At 53.0% G+C, this 16,408-nt stretch overlaps 1 protein-coding gene across 1 annotated transcript in view; it reads right to left on the minus strand.

Annotated features, from left to right (window-relative positions):
• The window catches only part of NDRG1 (N-myc downstream regulated 1), a 54,724-nt gene that overhangs the window by 10,884 nt on the left and 27,432 nt on the right, over nucleotides 1-16,408 (minus strand). The window contains exons 4-11 of the mRNA XM_027132522.1: nucleotides 14,420-14,525; nucleotides 12,329-12,449; nucleotides 8,880-8,942; nucleotides 8,018-8,078; nucleotides 6,834-6,920; nucleotides 4,575-4,631; nucleotides 1,679-1,782; nucleotides 86-142 (exon numbers count right to left, since the gene is read on the minus strand). Of these exons, the coding sequence (XP_026988323.1) occupies nucleotides 86-142; nucleotides 1,679-1,782; nucleotides 4,575-4,631; nucleotides 6,834-6,920; nucleotides 8,018-8,078; nucleotides 8,880-8,942; nucleotides 12,329-12,449; nucleotides 14,420-14,525 (656 nt within the window). The remainder of the gene's footprint in view (nucleotides 1-85; nucleotides 143-1,678; nucleotides 1,783-4,574; nucleotides 4,632-6,833; nucleotides 6,921-8,017; nucleotides 8,079-8,879; nucleotides 8,943-12,328; nucleotides 12,450-14,419; nucleotides 14,526-16,408) is intronic.

Consider the following 16,408-nt stretch of genomic DNA (forward strand, 5'->3'; position numbering starts at 1 on the left):
CAGTCCTGCCAAACTCAGAACTGAGGTGCTGCTGGCAACGGTAAGCACAGCTAAAGAGACGGTGCAGGAGAGAAGGGCAACTCACTGCAGGGTGACCGTGTGGGTTCCGGGCATCGGCCGCTCAATCTCCAGGTCCCGCCGGCTACGGACAGACAACAAACAAACATACCTGTACATCAGCAGACCCTCCCCTGGAGGAAGCCCCTCCCACCGAGCCAATCCCAGGAGCTCCTGCACTGGCCGCTCTGGCAAACACCCACCTACATCCCAAGCTGTGTCAGGTCCCACCCCAGCCTCTCTGGGTCCACAGAGGTGGCTTCAGAGACAGCGGGACTCATGGATCCCACCTCATTGTCCCCCAGGTGCTTTTTTCCTTTTATGTACAAATCGCACCCTCCTCTACAGAAGGTCCCTGCTTCCCGTCCCCCCTCGTAGGAGCCTCTACCTCCCAAATGGTGTCCAGGTTCTTCTCTTAGCCTCACTCTCACTCTCGCTCCCGACTCTGAGTCCTCTACATAGTAACCAAACCAACTCTTTAGAACTCAGACCTGATCCTTTCACTCCCTCGTTTTAAACCCTCCCATGGTCTCCCACTGTACCCAGTGTGGCTCCATTACTCTCCCCTGCAGACGGACACCAGCCTCTCCCTGCCTGGCAGCTCCCACCATGAGAGCCCGGAGCCAGCCCGGCTGCATTCAAGTCACGCTCCTCTGCTTCCTAGCTGTGTGACCTTGGGCAGGATGCCGAACCTCTCTGTGCCTTCACTTCCTCAGCAGGAAATGACGGTGAGAGCACCCTCATCATAGGGTTTTTCAGAGGCACCAGTTCGTCCCTGCAGCATGTGGGGCAGCGAGGGGTTGTTGCTCGTCTCCTCTGGGTGCCCACTACCCAGCTGAAAGCCTGCCCTCTCCAGTCCTCACTTAGCGCTTGCTGAATAAATGAGCACTCAGCCTCCGTGTCTTTGGTTACACGCTGGGGCCATTACCAGTCACCCCTGCACTGAGAGGCTGGGTGGAGGGTAAGAGGAAAGGGACACGAATGCCCTTCGTGAAGCCAACTTATTAACATGTGAGAGACACAGAGCCCAGGAGGCTTATTCCTGCCCCCTCTGTGGGAGCTGCAGGCTGAGTTCCCTGGAGATTCCAGAACCCCTGGCTGCTCCCAGGGGCCCCGAGCTGTCCCCTCCCCTAGCTGAGCCCCAGACCAGCACTCAGGTATCCTTAAGAGGGCTGCGCCCTCGCCAAAGACCATGCTCGTGTGTCCTTATCCTTGGAGTGACTCCTTCGCCTCCCAGCAGCCTCCCTGGATTCTTCCCGTCCTCCCCCAGGGCTTTGCTGCCTCCCTCTCGGCTCTCCCCACACCCGGACCTTCCTTAGGGTCAGCGTTGGCACAGGCGTGGACGCAAACCCTTTGCGATGTGACTGTTCCCACTCGTACGTGCGCCCCTGGTGGTCTGGAGTAGAAGTTCAGTTTGCTCCTTGCAAAGCACTCAAAACTCCAGGAGGCACCTGACTTCCCAGGGGCCCTTATTGGGCACCCTTGTTCTGTTCATCTATTTGCTCAGGGGCTGCATCTTATATTAATTTTATAATCCCTCCTCTCTTGCCCCATGTTCGTTCCGGAACTACAAAAGGAGCCTGACAAGTGGCCATCGTGTGGCCCAGCGGCATCCTGGTACCTGTTGTAGACGTTGATGAACAGGTGCAGGTTGCCGGGGTTCATGTCGTTCACGATGTGCTGGCGGCAGGTGTGGACCACCTCCACGTTATTCTGCATTTCCTCCTGCATTGACAGAGGGGAGAACATCGTTTGTGGGAACTGCGGCCACGGGCCGGTCACTACCCTCACCATTCTTCAGGTTATCCAGCTACGTCGTGAAGGCAGTAATGCCTATTCCACGAGCCTGCTGTGGAGCCTGAGGGAACCTTCAGGAAAGCGGGAGCCGCACCCAGATGCAGACTGATGTCTGGACATCAGCTGGGAGCAGAGGGAACGCAAAGCTGGGGGGCTAGCACGCCCTGCTGGGCTCAGACTTCAGGACTTTTGATCTGAAGTCGGTCCTCTCGGCTCCGTCACTGCCCCTTAATTGGGCGAGTGCTTCACCTCTCTGAGCCTCAGCTCCCTTTTAAAAAAAAGAGTGGGGATGACATTACCCGCCTTCATCAAATTGTAGGATTTATCAGAGGTTGGCCACTCTGGAAAGCCCACTGTCAAGAGTAAGCATGGAGGCGACTGTTAGCAATTACTATTATTTTCTTTTTAATGAGGAGAGGTGAAAAGAAGTTTTTCATGTTTGCAAAACAAAACCAACTCATGCAACAGGAAGTTGCCGGAATGAAGGGCAATGTTGATTTCCAGGAGGGCCAACCAGACCCTTGCAGAAGGCTGGCCTCAGCCTTCCCTCTCCCTGGTTCCTTTCTGAATGTGAGTTGGGACAAACAAACAAGTTATGAGCTTGCTCTGTTTCTCTTTTGTGCAACAGCGGATGCTACAGTTTTCACGAAAGGGCCTGATGTGATTGACAACAACCAGATCAGGAGCGAGAGGGAGAAAAGGGGGCCCAGTGTCTCCCTGAGCTGTGTCAAGACAGTCCACGGTCACTGAAGCAACAAAGAGACCAGCTTTTCCCCAAAAAACATCAGGAAAAAAATAGTCCGAGGAATTGTGCTGGGGTTACAGATGGAAACACAGCTGCAGCAACTCGGGGGTACCAACATATACCCCAGGTAATTTGGGGTACAGTCAGGCAAAGTTCTTACTCTATACTTGACACCCCTCTTCCAGGAAAACACAGATGCTGGCTCTGATCTTTCCCATATTGCTGTCAGATTCAGATTATACACTCAGGGTGGAGAAAATGTATTGCAAACCGTGAAAGGAAGCATGAGAAAGGAAAGGGGACTCTAGTAGGCTACAAGGTGGCCCCAAGGACATGTTTCACATCAAATTCCTGGACTCTGCGAACGTTATTTGGAAAAACGGTCTTTGCAGACGTAATTTAAGTTAAGGATCCAGAGATGAGGTCATCCTGCCTTATGCCGGTAGGTTCTAAATCCAGTGACAAGTGTCCTTGTAAGACAGAAGGAGATTTGAAACAGACACAGAGAAAGCCGCGCAAAGATGGAGGCGGAGACTGGAGTGAGGAACCACAAGCCAAGGAAGGCTGAGGCTACCAGAAGCCGGAAGAAGCAAGGAAGGTCCTCCCCTAGGACCACGGGAGGAGTGCGGCCCGGCCAACACTCGGTTTCAGATTTCTGGCCCCCAGAACTGAGAGAGGATATATTGCGGTTGTTTTAAGCCACCCAGTTTGTGGTCCTTTGTTAGAAAGCCACAGGAAACTAATACAAGGACCAAACACAGTGCACACTTCAGCAGCCCAGCAAAACCTCTGCTTCCCTGGGTGTCATATGGTCACACGCCAGACGGTCACTCTTCAGCTAAGGAGCAAACAGTGGTGTGTAGGCCACACACAGTGAACAGACAAGTCACCTCAAGCTGGGCAACTTGAAGGCCACGTCACACCCCTGCATCAGAGCAGTACATCCTCCAGCCCAGCAGGAGGTACAAAGCCAGAGTCAGGGGCCACGCTGGCCGGGTGGCAGGGCAGAACCACACACCACTCGCGTGCTGCCAGGGGCTTGGTTCAGCCCATGCTCAGTGGGGATAAGTGCACCACAACCCGCCTGAGAGCCAGGCACCAGCAGAGGCACAGGTGGTTACCGGAACCCACACTGGAGCGATACTCATAGGTTCCAATCCCAGCCCCTCTCGCTGGCTGTGAGACCTCACACAGCTCACTCAACCTCTCTGGTCTCAGCTTCCCCATGTACAACTGGGGAAAAAAACAGATCCATAACTAGGAATAAAAGGTCCTCCTCATACGGGTCATAGAGTCCTTAGGACCAAGGCCGACGCACAGCAAATTCCATGGATGTGTTTGCTGTAGGCTTTGTTATAGCCCAGAACTGGAAAGAACCCAAATGTCCATCAACAGGTGAACGGAGAAGCAGCCTCTGGTACACCCATACCATAGAACACCACTCAGCACTGAAAAGGGACGCACTCTAGATTCGCCCAATGACATGGATGGATCGCAAAATACTTTAACGCTGAGTGAAAGAAGTCAGATTTAAAAATAAAAGAGCACGTACTGATACTGTTTACATAGAAATCTAGGAAATGCAGATGAATCTACAGTGACCCAAAGCAGATCAGAGGTTACCTGAGGAGGAGAGAAGGATTACCAAGCGTCACAGGGCAAGTTCTGGGGGTTATGGTATTTCGTTAGTCATCTGTGATGGCTTCAGTGATGGTTTTAAGAATGTCAAAATTTGTCAAATTTGTCAAATTTCAATATGTGCAGTGTACTGTACTTCAACAAAGCTGTTAAAAAAAGACTTCTGTTAAAGGGAGAGCAAGAGAGAAGGAATGGCGTGACGATTGTGAATGAGTAACGATGGGCTATTTCAGGAGGGTCAGACGGAGCGGCCCCTCGCTGTGCCTGGGCTGTCTCTGCGCTCTACATGCCTGGCAGTACACGACTGAACAACACAACGACAGGCCACGCTGCTCACCTTTCCGAAGAGGTGAGACATCACCATGTCTGGAAGGGCTTGGGTCCATCCGGAGATCTGGGAGGACAGAAACAGGGATTAGAAAGCCGGCGTTCACAGTAGCCGGACAAGGTCAGGCCAATCCCACTGCCCTGGGGGTGGAGCAGCAGTGTGGGCTCCCTGGCACTCAGGTCTGAGGACGCCCCTTTGATGGGAAGGCGGTTACCTGTCTCCAGTTACTTACTGAACCTGGGGCCCCGGAAGGCAGGGTCATCGATTCCTTACTCTCAGAGCCCGGGGCACAGGAGATGCGGAGAAAATGCATCTGAACAAAGACCCCACGTACTCCCAGCTTTTGTCAGGCCTCAGTTCACCAAGTCCTCGGTAAAGGACTCCTAAACACACACTGAGCTCCCAGTCTACATGCCAGCATCTGCTTACCTCAAACTATATCACCCTCTAGATTTTCCCTCTTAAGCCAGTTTCCTCTCTCTGAATATACTGACCTTCTCTTCTCTACCTGCTCCTACCGACAATGCTAGGTATACAGCAGGAGCTCCATAAATGCTAGGCATACAGCAGGAGCTCCATAAATGCTAGCTGTGCAGGAGAAGCTCCATAAATGCTAGGTACACAGTGAGAGCACTGTAAATGCTAGGCATACAGCAGGAGCTCCATAAATGTGTGTTGGCCAACTTCAGTGTCAGGCAGGAACCCATAGGGGAGAGAAGCTCTAGACCTGGGGGACCTAGGCTGACCCATCTGCCACCTCCCAGCTGTGTGGCCCTGGGAGGGTAGCAGAGCCACTGGACCTCAGACCTCTCATCTGTAACCAGGATGCCAGGAGCTTCAGAGTCACAAGGCCAAGGTGAGGGTTACACACGGCAACTACACATGTCACAGGATAAGACCCCAGTGCCTGACACACACTAGACCCCCAAGAGAGGTCTTCCTCTTCCAGGGCTGGGGCTGGAAAGGAAGGATACGGTGCAAATACTAAAAACCCCCAAACAGCCCTCGGGCTCCACTTTAGCCAGTGGTCAACGTTCCAGCCCCCACGTCTGGCTCAGAACAGCTACCAAGAAGCCAAACTGGCCAACTGCAGTGCCATTCCCTTTGCTGGAAAAAAAAAAAAAACAGGGAGTGTGTTCCGCTTCTGAATATCACGCCGGTGGGAGGAAAGGGCTCCCTCATCCTGGCGGAATGTTCCAGGAAGGAATGAAATATCACAGTGGCCAGGATGGGGTGGGAAGCAGGGGGAGGGAGACCCCTTCAAACCCCCTGTCCCCAAGAGCCGTCCCAAACTTGGCAAAAACACACTTTCAAAATGAGAAGCCAGGATCACCCCGGCTTGAAAGTCTGTCCTGTTAGAGTTGGAATGGTTTCCCCCTCTCCTTGGCAAATACTGGGGCCTTTATGAAAAAAAACAATCATCTTTTTAAAAGATAAACAAGGAACCCAGCCAGAGCACAGCTTCCTGAGACAGCTCGGGCCCTTTCCCCAGCCAGGGATGTGTCCTGCTAGCTCTGCATTCCCAGACCTGCAGTGCTGGGGTCTCGGCGGGCATCTGACACCTGCTGATGGAGAGACGGGGCCGGTGGTGAGCCCAGCTCAGAGGTGATTCCAAGCACCACAGAGTCCAAGGGATCTTGTTTGGCCCCAGTTCTCCCACTGCCTGGCTCTGTGTGGCCCTAGACAGCTTCCTAACCCCTGCGACCCTCAGTCTCCTCCTCTGTAAAATGGTTTTAACAATCCCCACTCCTGAAGTGACTGAGGATTGAATGAGGTCATGAAGGTATAGCCACGGAGAGTAGAAAGAGAACTCGATAAACATTCAACACTTGTCAGCTAATTATTATTATCGTAAAGTTAAGTGGCATAGAATCAGTACCAGATACGTTATTTCTTTTTCATTAATAATATGTAGGTGACTGGGGTGACAGGCATCTGTCTTGTTCATCTTTTTATTCTCAGCATCTTGATCTAAGCCCAACATATGCTAAGTCCCCAGGCTGTCCTTATTAAAGCTGGCTCGGGACCCATGTCCCACTGGTATTGCTGGCTTGGACAGCAGCGTCCTATTGAAATCTGAACGGCACATGGCTGAGGTCATGTTCACTACTCAAAGCCAAGCGGAGGAAAGCTGCCTTCTTTGCTGGGGGTGGTGAAGGGGTGGGGCTAGGAGAGGTCTCTTGCATTTTGTGCTCCAGGCAGAGTCAGGCACACCTGCCCCTCTGCAGACTGGGACACCCCTTGCCCGACCCAGGCCCCCAGCCTCACCTTGGAGGCGGCCCAGTCCATCCAGCCTTCCGCACAAGGGTTCACGTTAATGAGGACGAGGCCCTCCACCATCTCAGGGTTGTTCAGCTGCAATTGGAGACACGAAGTGAGAGAGACAACCTAGCCATCTGAGAGACTGTGAACTTTAAAGTCAAACCAAAGACTGAGAAAAGTACCAGAAGAGGACCCGTGTAGAACCCCAGAGCAGGCTGCTGCTCTCGACACTGCCCCCCTTCCAAAACTGAGGTTCCAGCTTAGTAGACACTAAATGGGGTTCCTGAGAGAAGGGAAAGAGGAAACCATAGGAGAAGTAGGAGCACATGTGCTTGGCAGACCTACGTGGGACAAGTCACTTCACGCTGCTGCCCCTCAGCTTCCCTAGCTGTGAAATGGGTACAACATACCATGGCCCTCATAAATCAGACAAGCTAATCAGCTCTTCAGTAATCAGTAAGAATTCTATTACTTCTCAGAGATATGGAGACAGAGACCTAAGATACAGTTGAGACCTTATTTTATCTGCTCAGAGCCTAGACAGCCAGACCATTTTGTATTCGTGCCAGCATGCCTAACCTCTAGCAAAGTCCAGCAAATAATAGCCCATCAGATTACATACGGTTGAACAAAATGAGCATAACTGCATTTTGAAACAACCGTTTGGTAAGGCTCCAAAGGACCCAGCAGCACCTGACCGGGACCCCTAGTAACGTAAGTGACATCTGTCATGTTAGCACATATATCTCTGATTAGCTTAGAGTGAGTCAGGGTCCAAGAGTTCCCTGACTACAAAACCTGTGCAGCTGTCACAGAAGTAGCCCAGTAGAGTACTCAGTGACATGAGGACCCGGCCACAATCACCGCGAACCGAGCGAAGATGATGATAAAAGCACATGTCTCGTGTGGCATTTCAGCGAAGGGAAAGAGCTGCTGGTGTGTACATGAGTGCACACCCACACACCCCATGTGCATATGTAACTCTGGACCACACACCCCGAAGTGCACTGTGGCTCTCCTTTGGGAAATGGAATTATGGCTCATTTCTTTTTCCCTTTGGGGAGTTTTTTTTGGTGCTTTTCTAATTTTCTTCCTTAATCTTGAATTAATTTTCTTTAAAACATATATATATATTGTGCATATATATATATAAAGAGAGAGTTGTTTTTTTTTTTAATGAAAGAACTCACAGCAAATCGAGTGAGGATGTAGGCACCCGCTCCGGTTCCCATGCCAATGATGCTTTTCAGTCTGGAAGGAGAAATAAAAGTTCATGTCCCAGAAGGAGTGAGCGATGGGAAGCGCCCTTTGAAAACCTTCCCCGCCCCTTGCCCTGAGGAACCTCATCTCCCCAAGGGTGTGTCGTGGGCATCGCTGAGGGTGGCTGGCAGGCTAGACAAAGTGGGACCACGCTGCCATACGTGCCCTGCAGGACCTGCAATGCGTCATGCTTTATGTCTGGACAGAAGACCATGACCTTGGAAAGACTCATGCCTTTCCCTCACTCCTCGCCCGACTGGCCAGGCTCTGACAGCCCCGCTGTCATTTCCGGGAAGGCCTATTTACCAAACTGCTTCTTCCCGCTCTCCAGCTTTATTTTGGATTCTAAAACTTGGAATGAAAATGAATTGGGCAAGAACATGGAGGTGTTCTCATCGTACAAAAGGCTCCGCTAAGAGGTTTCCTTGAGCCCTGAAGAAATAAAGGCCTGGAGGGAGACGTTAAGGGTTCAGGCAACCCTATTCCAGAATGTTCCATGGGAAAGAGAAAGCAATAAAAGAAGAGAGGCTAGGAAAGGATGGGTGGAGTGGCTGTCATCGGGTGATGGATTTTGACTCAAGGAGAAAAGCCCAACTTGCAAGAGGCAGATGGGAGTAAAGAGACTGCACGAAAAAACAGTGTCTGCAGAGTATAACAAGCTGATTTCTTCCCTGATCTTTAAGCATTAACCTAGATTTCAGTGCTGGGGCCAGATCAAGACCCCAGGAGAGGCAGAAGCTAGAGATCACCCTTCTCTGCAAGCTGGTGGGGGAGTGGATCCCTCACTCTTACCCAAACTGGTGAAGGACTCCGGGCAGCATTTCCGCCAGCTGGTCCATGGAGGGGTACACGTACCTTGGGAGAGGCCATGCAGAGGCAGTTAACAAAAGCCGGGACCTCAGCGGAAATGAACAGTGCAAACGAAAACACACTTGATAGGCGGAGACCGTGCAACAAACCGCCCCGTGCGCCCAGACTCCCCAGTCTAGTCCCCTCCCGTGGCCCCCATCCCGAGCACCCCACCGTGTACACAGCCTGCTCCTCTGAGCAAGGATGCTCTCCAGGCCAATTCCCCCGCCTTTTACTTTGTAAAGTGACCCTTTACAAACCACTTCCTATGTTCCAGGTCCCACAACAAGCGTTTGATGAGCACTGTAAGCTCATTTAATCTTTACAACTAGTCTATGAGGTTGCTATGATTTCCCTCATATAAAGATTGTAAATATCATTAAGGCTAAGAGATAAGTGACTTGGCTTCACAGACAAGCAGGGATTTGGAGCTCTCAGGATTTCAAGGCCCATGTACTCACTTACCTTCCCAAAGGAGGCCTCCTGGCAGCCCTCCCATGAAGCCCTCCTGACCTTGGGGAAGCCCCTCCCTCTCATCTCCTCTCCCCAAGAGATGCTTGAGAAGAAGCCTGGGAGACAAGGCAGAGAAGGCAAGCCACCCTGATTGGCTGGACACAGTGGCTTCGGGAAACGGATACCCAGGGCGATTTTAAGGCACAGGGATGCCTCGACTCGCACACCTTCCGGGACCCCTCCTCCTGTTAACAGAGGGCTGGGGGAGCTCCTCTCTGTTCAAAACTGGCCCATGACAGCAGGTAGGGAGGAGGGTGCCAGTGGGGAGGACTCACACTGGGTGACCAGGGAGCCTGCAGGCTGCCTGGGTCTGTACATGAAGGCGAGGGCTTCCCCTTGGCAGGAAACAAGTTTCCCATCATCCCCTCCTTAGCAGGGCCTGGAAAGGGTCTCCTGTTCCCACTGTGCCCACCTTTCCAATGGGGACAGCAGAGGCCGCCTCCCAGGCTGGATCCTTCTCGGCCAGCAGGTTCTCCTTCCAGATTACCTACCATTTCTAGACTGGCTCTCCTCTTAGCCTTTGCACATGCTGTGCCCTCTGCCTCCCCAGAAGCAAGTGTATGCTCACCTCCCTCGAATTTCCAGAAGGAAGCCCTAGAGCCTTTGCCCGGCCAGGTGCCTACAACCCTCGCCAGAGTTCCCACACATTTTCTTTCCCATCTTCCTGGAAGGACCTCAAAGATTTGTCCTTGTCACCAAGGTCTTGGCTGTCATCAGGGAGTCTGGCCCGTTTTATGGAAAGTGAGTCCACACGGCACGCTGTGTTAGGAGCCAGCTCCTCCGAATGCCCCGTGATCCTGGAGGCAGGTCCCTGGGGGAGCCGTCAAGATGCCTCACGAGACCCACTCGGTCTAGGTGCTGGGGGGAGGGGGGGTGACGCCCACTAGAAGGCATTCCACAACGCCGACTTCGGGGCTCAGGCAGGCAGGAGGGAGTCCCTTCAACAGAGGAGCTGTTGGGCCTTTCTCATGCCAGGCTCCTGGCGAGGCAACGGGAACCCACGTGAGCAGAGCAGACACGGTCCCGTGCAGGAGCCGGGGGGCAAGTCAGCAGAAACAAATACGCGTAACTCATGACAGTGGGGACCACCGGGGAGGGGAAGGTGCTGAGAGCGGGAGGCTGAAGCAGCGAGATCTGTTCTGACCAAGCGGAGGGCTTCGTGGAAGACGTGCCATTGAAGGGGACGTGGGTTGGGAGGAGCTTGAGGACTGAAGGGTGTAGGAAACATTCTAGGCTGGGGGACCAGCATGTGCAAAAGGGAGAGAGCCAGGAAGGCCCCGGTTGGCGGGGCTACACATCGACGAAGCCGTTGTCTTTCTGAAATGGCCACGGCTTGGTTTGGAGCCAGCAGCCCCCAAACGGTGAGAGTTGGGGAGACACCTAACTCCACAGCTTCTTTCCTCACTGCTCTTGGGGGGTGGGTACACAGCCAGCAGGCGACAGGATTCTACCCACGAGGCCCCATGTGTAGAAAGCTGACTCCAGAGCCGGGAGTGACCCGGCCAGGGGCCCCTATCCCTGCTTTGCCGTCTTAGCCTCAGGATGAGGGGCGTGCACCCCGGAGGGCCTAGGAGACCCCTGACCACGCCGGGCCCCGCCCAGACAGTGGGTCCCACCAGCCACACGCTGGAATCGCCTGGTAACTTAGGGGAACAAATACCCTGCACCTTGGCCTCCAGGTCAAGTGAATGAAAATTCCTGCGAGCAGGGCCCAGGTTTCAGAATAGTTTTAAAATCTCCCCGTGGGGAGCTGAGAGTCACTGGGTCACCCCAAGTCTTTCAAACAATTTGTCCAAACAAAGATGGATATGCTGACAGACGCTTAATCTGCTGCTGTATTAAGAAGCTTTGAACTCTTTTAACGTACGTCTGGGCATCCCTTCCCTTCCTCTCTGATAAAGATTAATGATTAAGGATGATTCAGAACACTAACAAAAAAGACCTCTTTGTGCTGCCGAGAAGGCCTCTTCGACAGACTTTAAACCCAAGAACCTGGTCCCACCTTCGCTGAACCGCAGCACGGTGAGGGGCCTCCGAGAGGTCTGCCACCCCCATGTGACCCTGACTGTCCAGTGCCCTCGGTAAGCTTGCCCCCAGCCTCACAACGAGAGCTGAAAGTCCACATCAGCCACGCACTGGGGAGGAGCAGGCAGTGTAGACACCCGGGACCAAGGCAGTCTGATGTTCCAAAGAGAGTTGGAGTCTTAGAGCCAGCAGACTGGGCTCAAACCCGACACCCGCCCCCGCAATTAAACCAGCTGCGCAAGCTTGAGCCAAGCAGTTAACCCCTCCATGCCTCAGTTTTTCCATCTAGAGAATGGAGCTACCAGCACCAGCCATGTAAGGATTAAATACAAATGACATTTGTAAATAAAGATGATTAAGTCTGGCCCACAGGACGTACTTCATCAATATCATTTCCAATTATGGTCTCTATTTTTCTTCCCAACCTTCTAGATCTTTCTCCTAACTATTTCTTCTTGTCAAGACCCTCTTCCACTTTAGTCCTGTCTGGGCCATGTACCCCTAGTAAAAAGCCCATCTAGCTGGGCTGCTGTGGTGGGGTGGGGACAGGGTGTCTGGAGGGGTGAAGGTCGGGGAGCTATTGATTGATGGTTATGGGGGTTCAGTTTAGGCTAATTAAAAGGTCCTGGAGATAATGGTGGTGATGGCTACAACACAATGTGAATGTATTTAATGTCAGTGAACCATACACTTACAAATGGTTAAAAACAGTAAAATTTAGCTTATATATATTGTATTACAATTAAAAAAGAAACCTTAAAAGCCTGACTAATGCCTGACTCCTCCCACCACCTGTTCCCACCCTGCAGGGCTTTCCTTTCCCTGTCCTGGGGCCCGAGGCTCCCTCCTCTTACCCCGTGGGGAAGGATGCCGCACTGTCCTGCTGGCCGGGGGCGTCCACGTGGCAGACAGCAAAGTGCTGGGTGATCTCCTGCATGTCCTCGGAGTTGAAGAGGGGGTTATAGCAGGTTTTGTCTGGAGAACAGGCACGGGAGAGAGAAGAGGAAGAAGTTAGGAGAGAATAAAGTCTGTATTCATTCTGTTGGTTTCATGCCTACACAGCAGGGGGAAGGAACTTTCAAGAAAGAATGGCTACATTTTCTTTCCCACTTTCCTCTGGTGATAAAAGGCAAGAATAAGTCATGAGGCAAGGGAGTGGGTGTGGAAGTGGAGACGGTCAGTAAACTCTCCTGCCTATGCTGGTGGATGACATAACCTTCCAGGCAGCGCTGGGAGGGGATCCCATTCCAGCTCCTGCTTCTTCCCCCAACAGTCGTGGCCGTGATGGTCCTCGTATGAGGTGGGGTTGCCCCACTGACACTCTCTTTCTCTCTAGGTGTCCTAAACCCTCACCTCAGGGATACTGGCCAGGGCACACAGGATGTTCAAACAAGGAGGACCACTCTTACGTGGGCTTGGACGACCCTCCTAATCGCTGAGGCAAAGACGGCCAGCTGCTCACCGAAACACTTCCCTTTTCTTCCAGGACACACTTCTGGACTACGTTTCCCAGCCTCCCTTGCAATCAGAGGCAGTCGTGTGATCAGATTCTAGCCAATAGCATGTGAGGCTCCCCATTTCCTCATAACACCTGCCACCCAATCCTCTAGGTTTCTCTCCTCTTTCTTTCGTGACTGCCAGGTGTGGAGGAGCCAACAGGAGCCTCAGAGGCTCCAGGGGACGGTGGAGTCACAGCTAGAAAGAGCCTGGGTCCCTGAATCACCACATGGAAGGTGTCCCACAGAATGTCCACTGAGTTGTTACATGAGTGAGAACTAAACATATATCACGTTAAGCCACAGAGGCCTTGGGTCTGTTGTTACAGCGCTCACTGTACTCTAACAATGGAGGAGTAACACCGCCGAATGCAATTCCGTATCCTCATCAGAGTCGGTGGAATAAGGTGGTATATATCAAAGTACCCAGCATCGGATCTGGTACATGATGGTTACAAGGGGGCATATGGGGGGAAAAGAGAGAGAAAAGAGAAGTGAGAGTGAAGGAGAAAAATGGTTTTCAGTGACTGACATCCTTCGTAGCCTCGAGGTATTAATAAGCTGTTGGAAAAACAATGTCATTCAGTCCATCTGTTAATCAAAAATCGAGCAAGCATCCAGCTCGTAATACGCGCTGGACCAGGAAGGGCCACAAGCGCCTCTGAATCATCACAGAAGCGTTTCTGTTCTGTGTAACTGCCATACTAAGTAGATCTTGTTCCAGCCCCATTTGTGAAAAACCCACATTTGGGAACACTTCCTGGTCATCTTAAGAATTCGCGATCTAAACATCCATAGCAGCGGTATTCAGAAGAGTCGAGAGGTGGGAAATCCAAATGCCCATTAAACGAGGACAGACACACAGAACGCGGTGTATCCGTACAATGGAATATCATTCAGCAAAAGAGGATAAAGTACTGATACGTGGCACAATGCGGACGTACCTTGCAAACATGACGAAAGAAGCCAGTCACGAAAGACCACACGTTGTGTGATTCCATTCACAAAATATGCCCAGAATGGGCAGATCTTAGAGACAGAAAGTAGACTAGTGGTGGCCCGGGGCTGGGGGGTATGGGAGACTGGGGGGCGATAGATAAGAGGACAGAACTTCTTTTCAGAATAATAAAAATGTTCTAAAATGGATCGTGCTGAAGCTTGCACAATCCTGTGAAAACACTAAAAACCACCGTAGACCTTCATTAAAGGCAGTCACTGTCACACAGACTGATGGTGGAGGCCTCCTGAGTCCCCAGCATCTCCCAGCGCCCAGGCAGTGCATTCCGGGCTCGTCCAGTCTGTGGCAAGAGTTCTCCCCAGAACAGCTCCAGGAAGTCCCGGCAAAAGAGGATGAGGCAGACTCCCTGCCAGCCGCCCTTCCTAGCTGTCCTCTCCTCCAACCCTGGCAGACACCCGCTCGCCCAGGACACGCGGCTCCTCGGAACTTACGGTTCATGCCAATGTCGTGGTAGGTGAGGATGACGGGTCGGTTCCCCTTGGGGGTCCCACACAGTGTGACGTGAATGGAGCCATGCAAAGTCTCGATGTCCTGCTCCTGGGGAGAGACAGACAGACGAGCCTGTCATGTGGGACCCGCAGTCACGGTGTGGCTGGAATTACAGCCTGCAGACACCCAGCGCGCGTCTCACTGCGGTTGGGGGAAAGCTCCTAGTTTGGTCGTGGGAGCACTGGGCTTCGGGTGGCAGCTCTCTCTGGCCAGAGAAGCCACTCTGAGAAGCAGAGACAAAAGGGGAAAGGGGGACCAAGGAAGCACCCCGCCATCCGTTGAGGTCAATGGTTGCCAATCTGAAGAACTCGGCTCAAAAATAAATACACCCCAATTCTCAGGTTCCGCCTTGAGAGCAGGAAAACTCAGTATCTGAGCTTTGAACAAAACCCCTCTCCCTTCTCCATCCCAGCTGAGAGATGCTGGGGCTTCCAGGCATCCGCTCTGAAGACCCCTGAAGCATCTCCCAGGTGGCCGTCGTGCTTCTGCGAAATGGGAAGAACAATGGAACCTCAGGGGGAAGGGTGAGTGCTCAGTGCCCAGGCCCATCCCCAGCACAGGGGTCCTCCTGGGCTACCTGCCTTATCCCCCCAACCAAAGCACAGAGGCCCCCGTCTCCCCAGCCCTCTCTCTCTTCCTCCGAGTGCCTGCTCACTCCTGCCTATACAAACGCTGGAAAAATCCGCAAACGGTGGGGCAATGGTCCAGCCCCCAGGGGGGACGACAGATCATCTGCTGGGCGGAGCCCTGGCCCCGAAGCCACCGTGGGAACAATGGTTCACTGTGGGGACCGCATTCTCTATTGTCTCCTCAGCTGACCCACAAGGCGCCCTCTAAAAATAGGCCAGGATGGGCAATGTCCCCACCAGCCTGGGGCATCAGGGTTCAAATCCAGGCTCTGCCTTCCCCAAGCCCTCTGAGCCCCCGGAGCCCCATCTGTAAGACGGGAGGGAGCTGACCACCCCGGGTTCCTCAGCAGAGGAGATAAGCCTGGTGAGGGATGCAGTCGCCGGCGAGACGGGGCTGCTCGGGACATGGGGGCAGGGGGGTAATGATGCGCCTGAGCCCCACCTTGGGGGCAAGTGTGGGGCGTCCGGCCCTGGCTGGCACCCAGGATGTGTCTAGCAGCCCCCAGGGGTGGGAATGGGTAACAGATGCTGATTGATCTCTTTGAAGGCCTTAAAATGATAAAGCCGTGGGACCAGAGCTAATGTGTCCAAGAAGGAAGAGGCTGCCTCTGTCCTGTTTACTATGACATCCTCGGGCCCTGGCACAGCTCAGGATCTGCTGGATAAAGACCTGACACTCGCATGATCATGGTAAACAGAGCTTCTCTAGGGAGTCGATTAATCTATTTTGGGTTCAGGCTCCACTCTGTCCCCTAATTGGCTGTGAGGGTGTCGGCAAGTTCTCTCCCCACAGAATTCCCAGGACTGGTGTGAAGTCTCCCAGGATTGGCACAAGCCCCACGGAGCACTAACGCCTCACCCCCACGAGGCACCACAGAAGTGCTGTGACCGTGGCCCACGGCCTCACACCACTGCAGACTTCAGCCTGTGCCTCGGAAGAGGCATCAGCTGTGGTTATCCTTATCTGGAAGGATAAAGAACCCAGTCTCAGAAGCTGGAAGTGGCCTGGTGTAGGTGTACAGGTGTGGCAAGGTCGCCGAGATACAGGGATAATATTCGCTAAGTGCCCACCAAGAGTCAGGTGAGCTGAGCGAACCCATTTTCCAGATGAAGAAATCGAGGTGACCCAGCCCCCGGCCAAGAGCACACAGCTTGTAGTGTGAACCAGGATTACAACCCACGTCTGCTGGGCCCTCATGCGGGTGTTGGCCCCCATCAGCCCTCCTCTGAGTTCTGTGTCCACCTGCCCACGTGGGGAAGAGGAGGGAAGGCAAGTGTGACCTTCCCCATGCCTGAGACCCA

Source organism: Aethalodelphis obliquidens, unplaced genomic scaffold (genome assembly GCF_003676395.1).
Source record: "Aethalodelphis obliquidens isolate GAN/ISIS:26980383/991018 unplaced genomic scaffold, ASM367639v1 scaffold41, whole genome shotgun sequence".
Taxonomy (NCBI): Eukaryota; Metazoa; Chordata; class Mammalia; order Artiodactyla; family Delphinidae; genus Aethalodelphis; species Aethalodelphis obliquidens.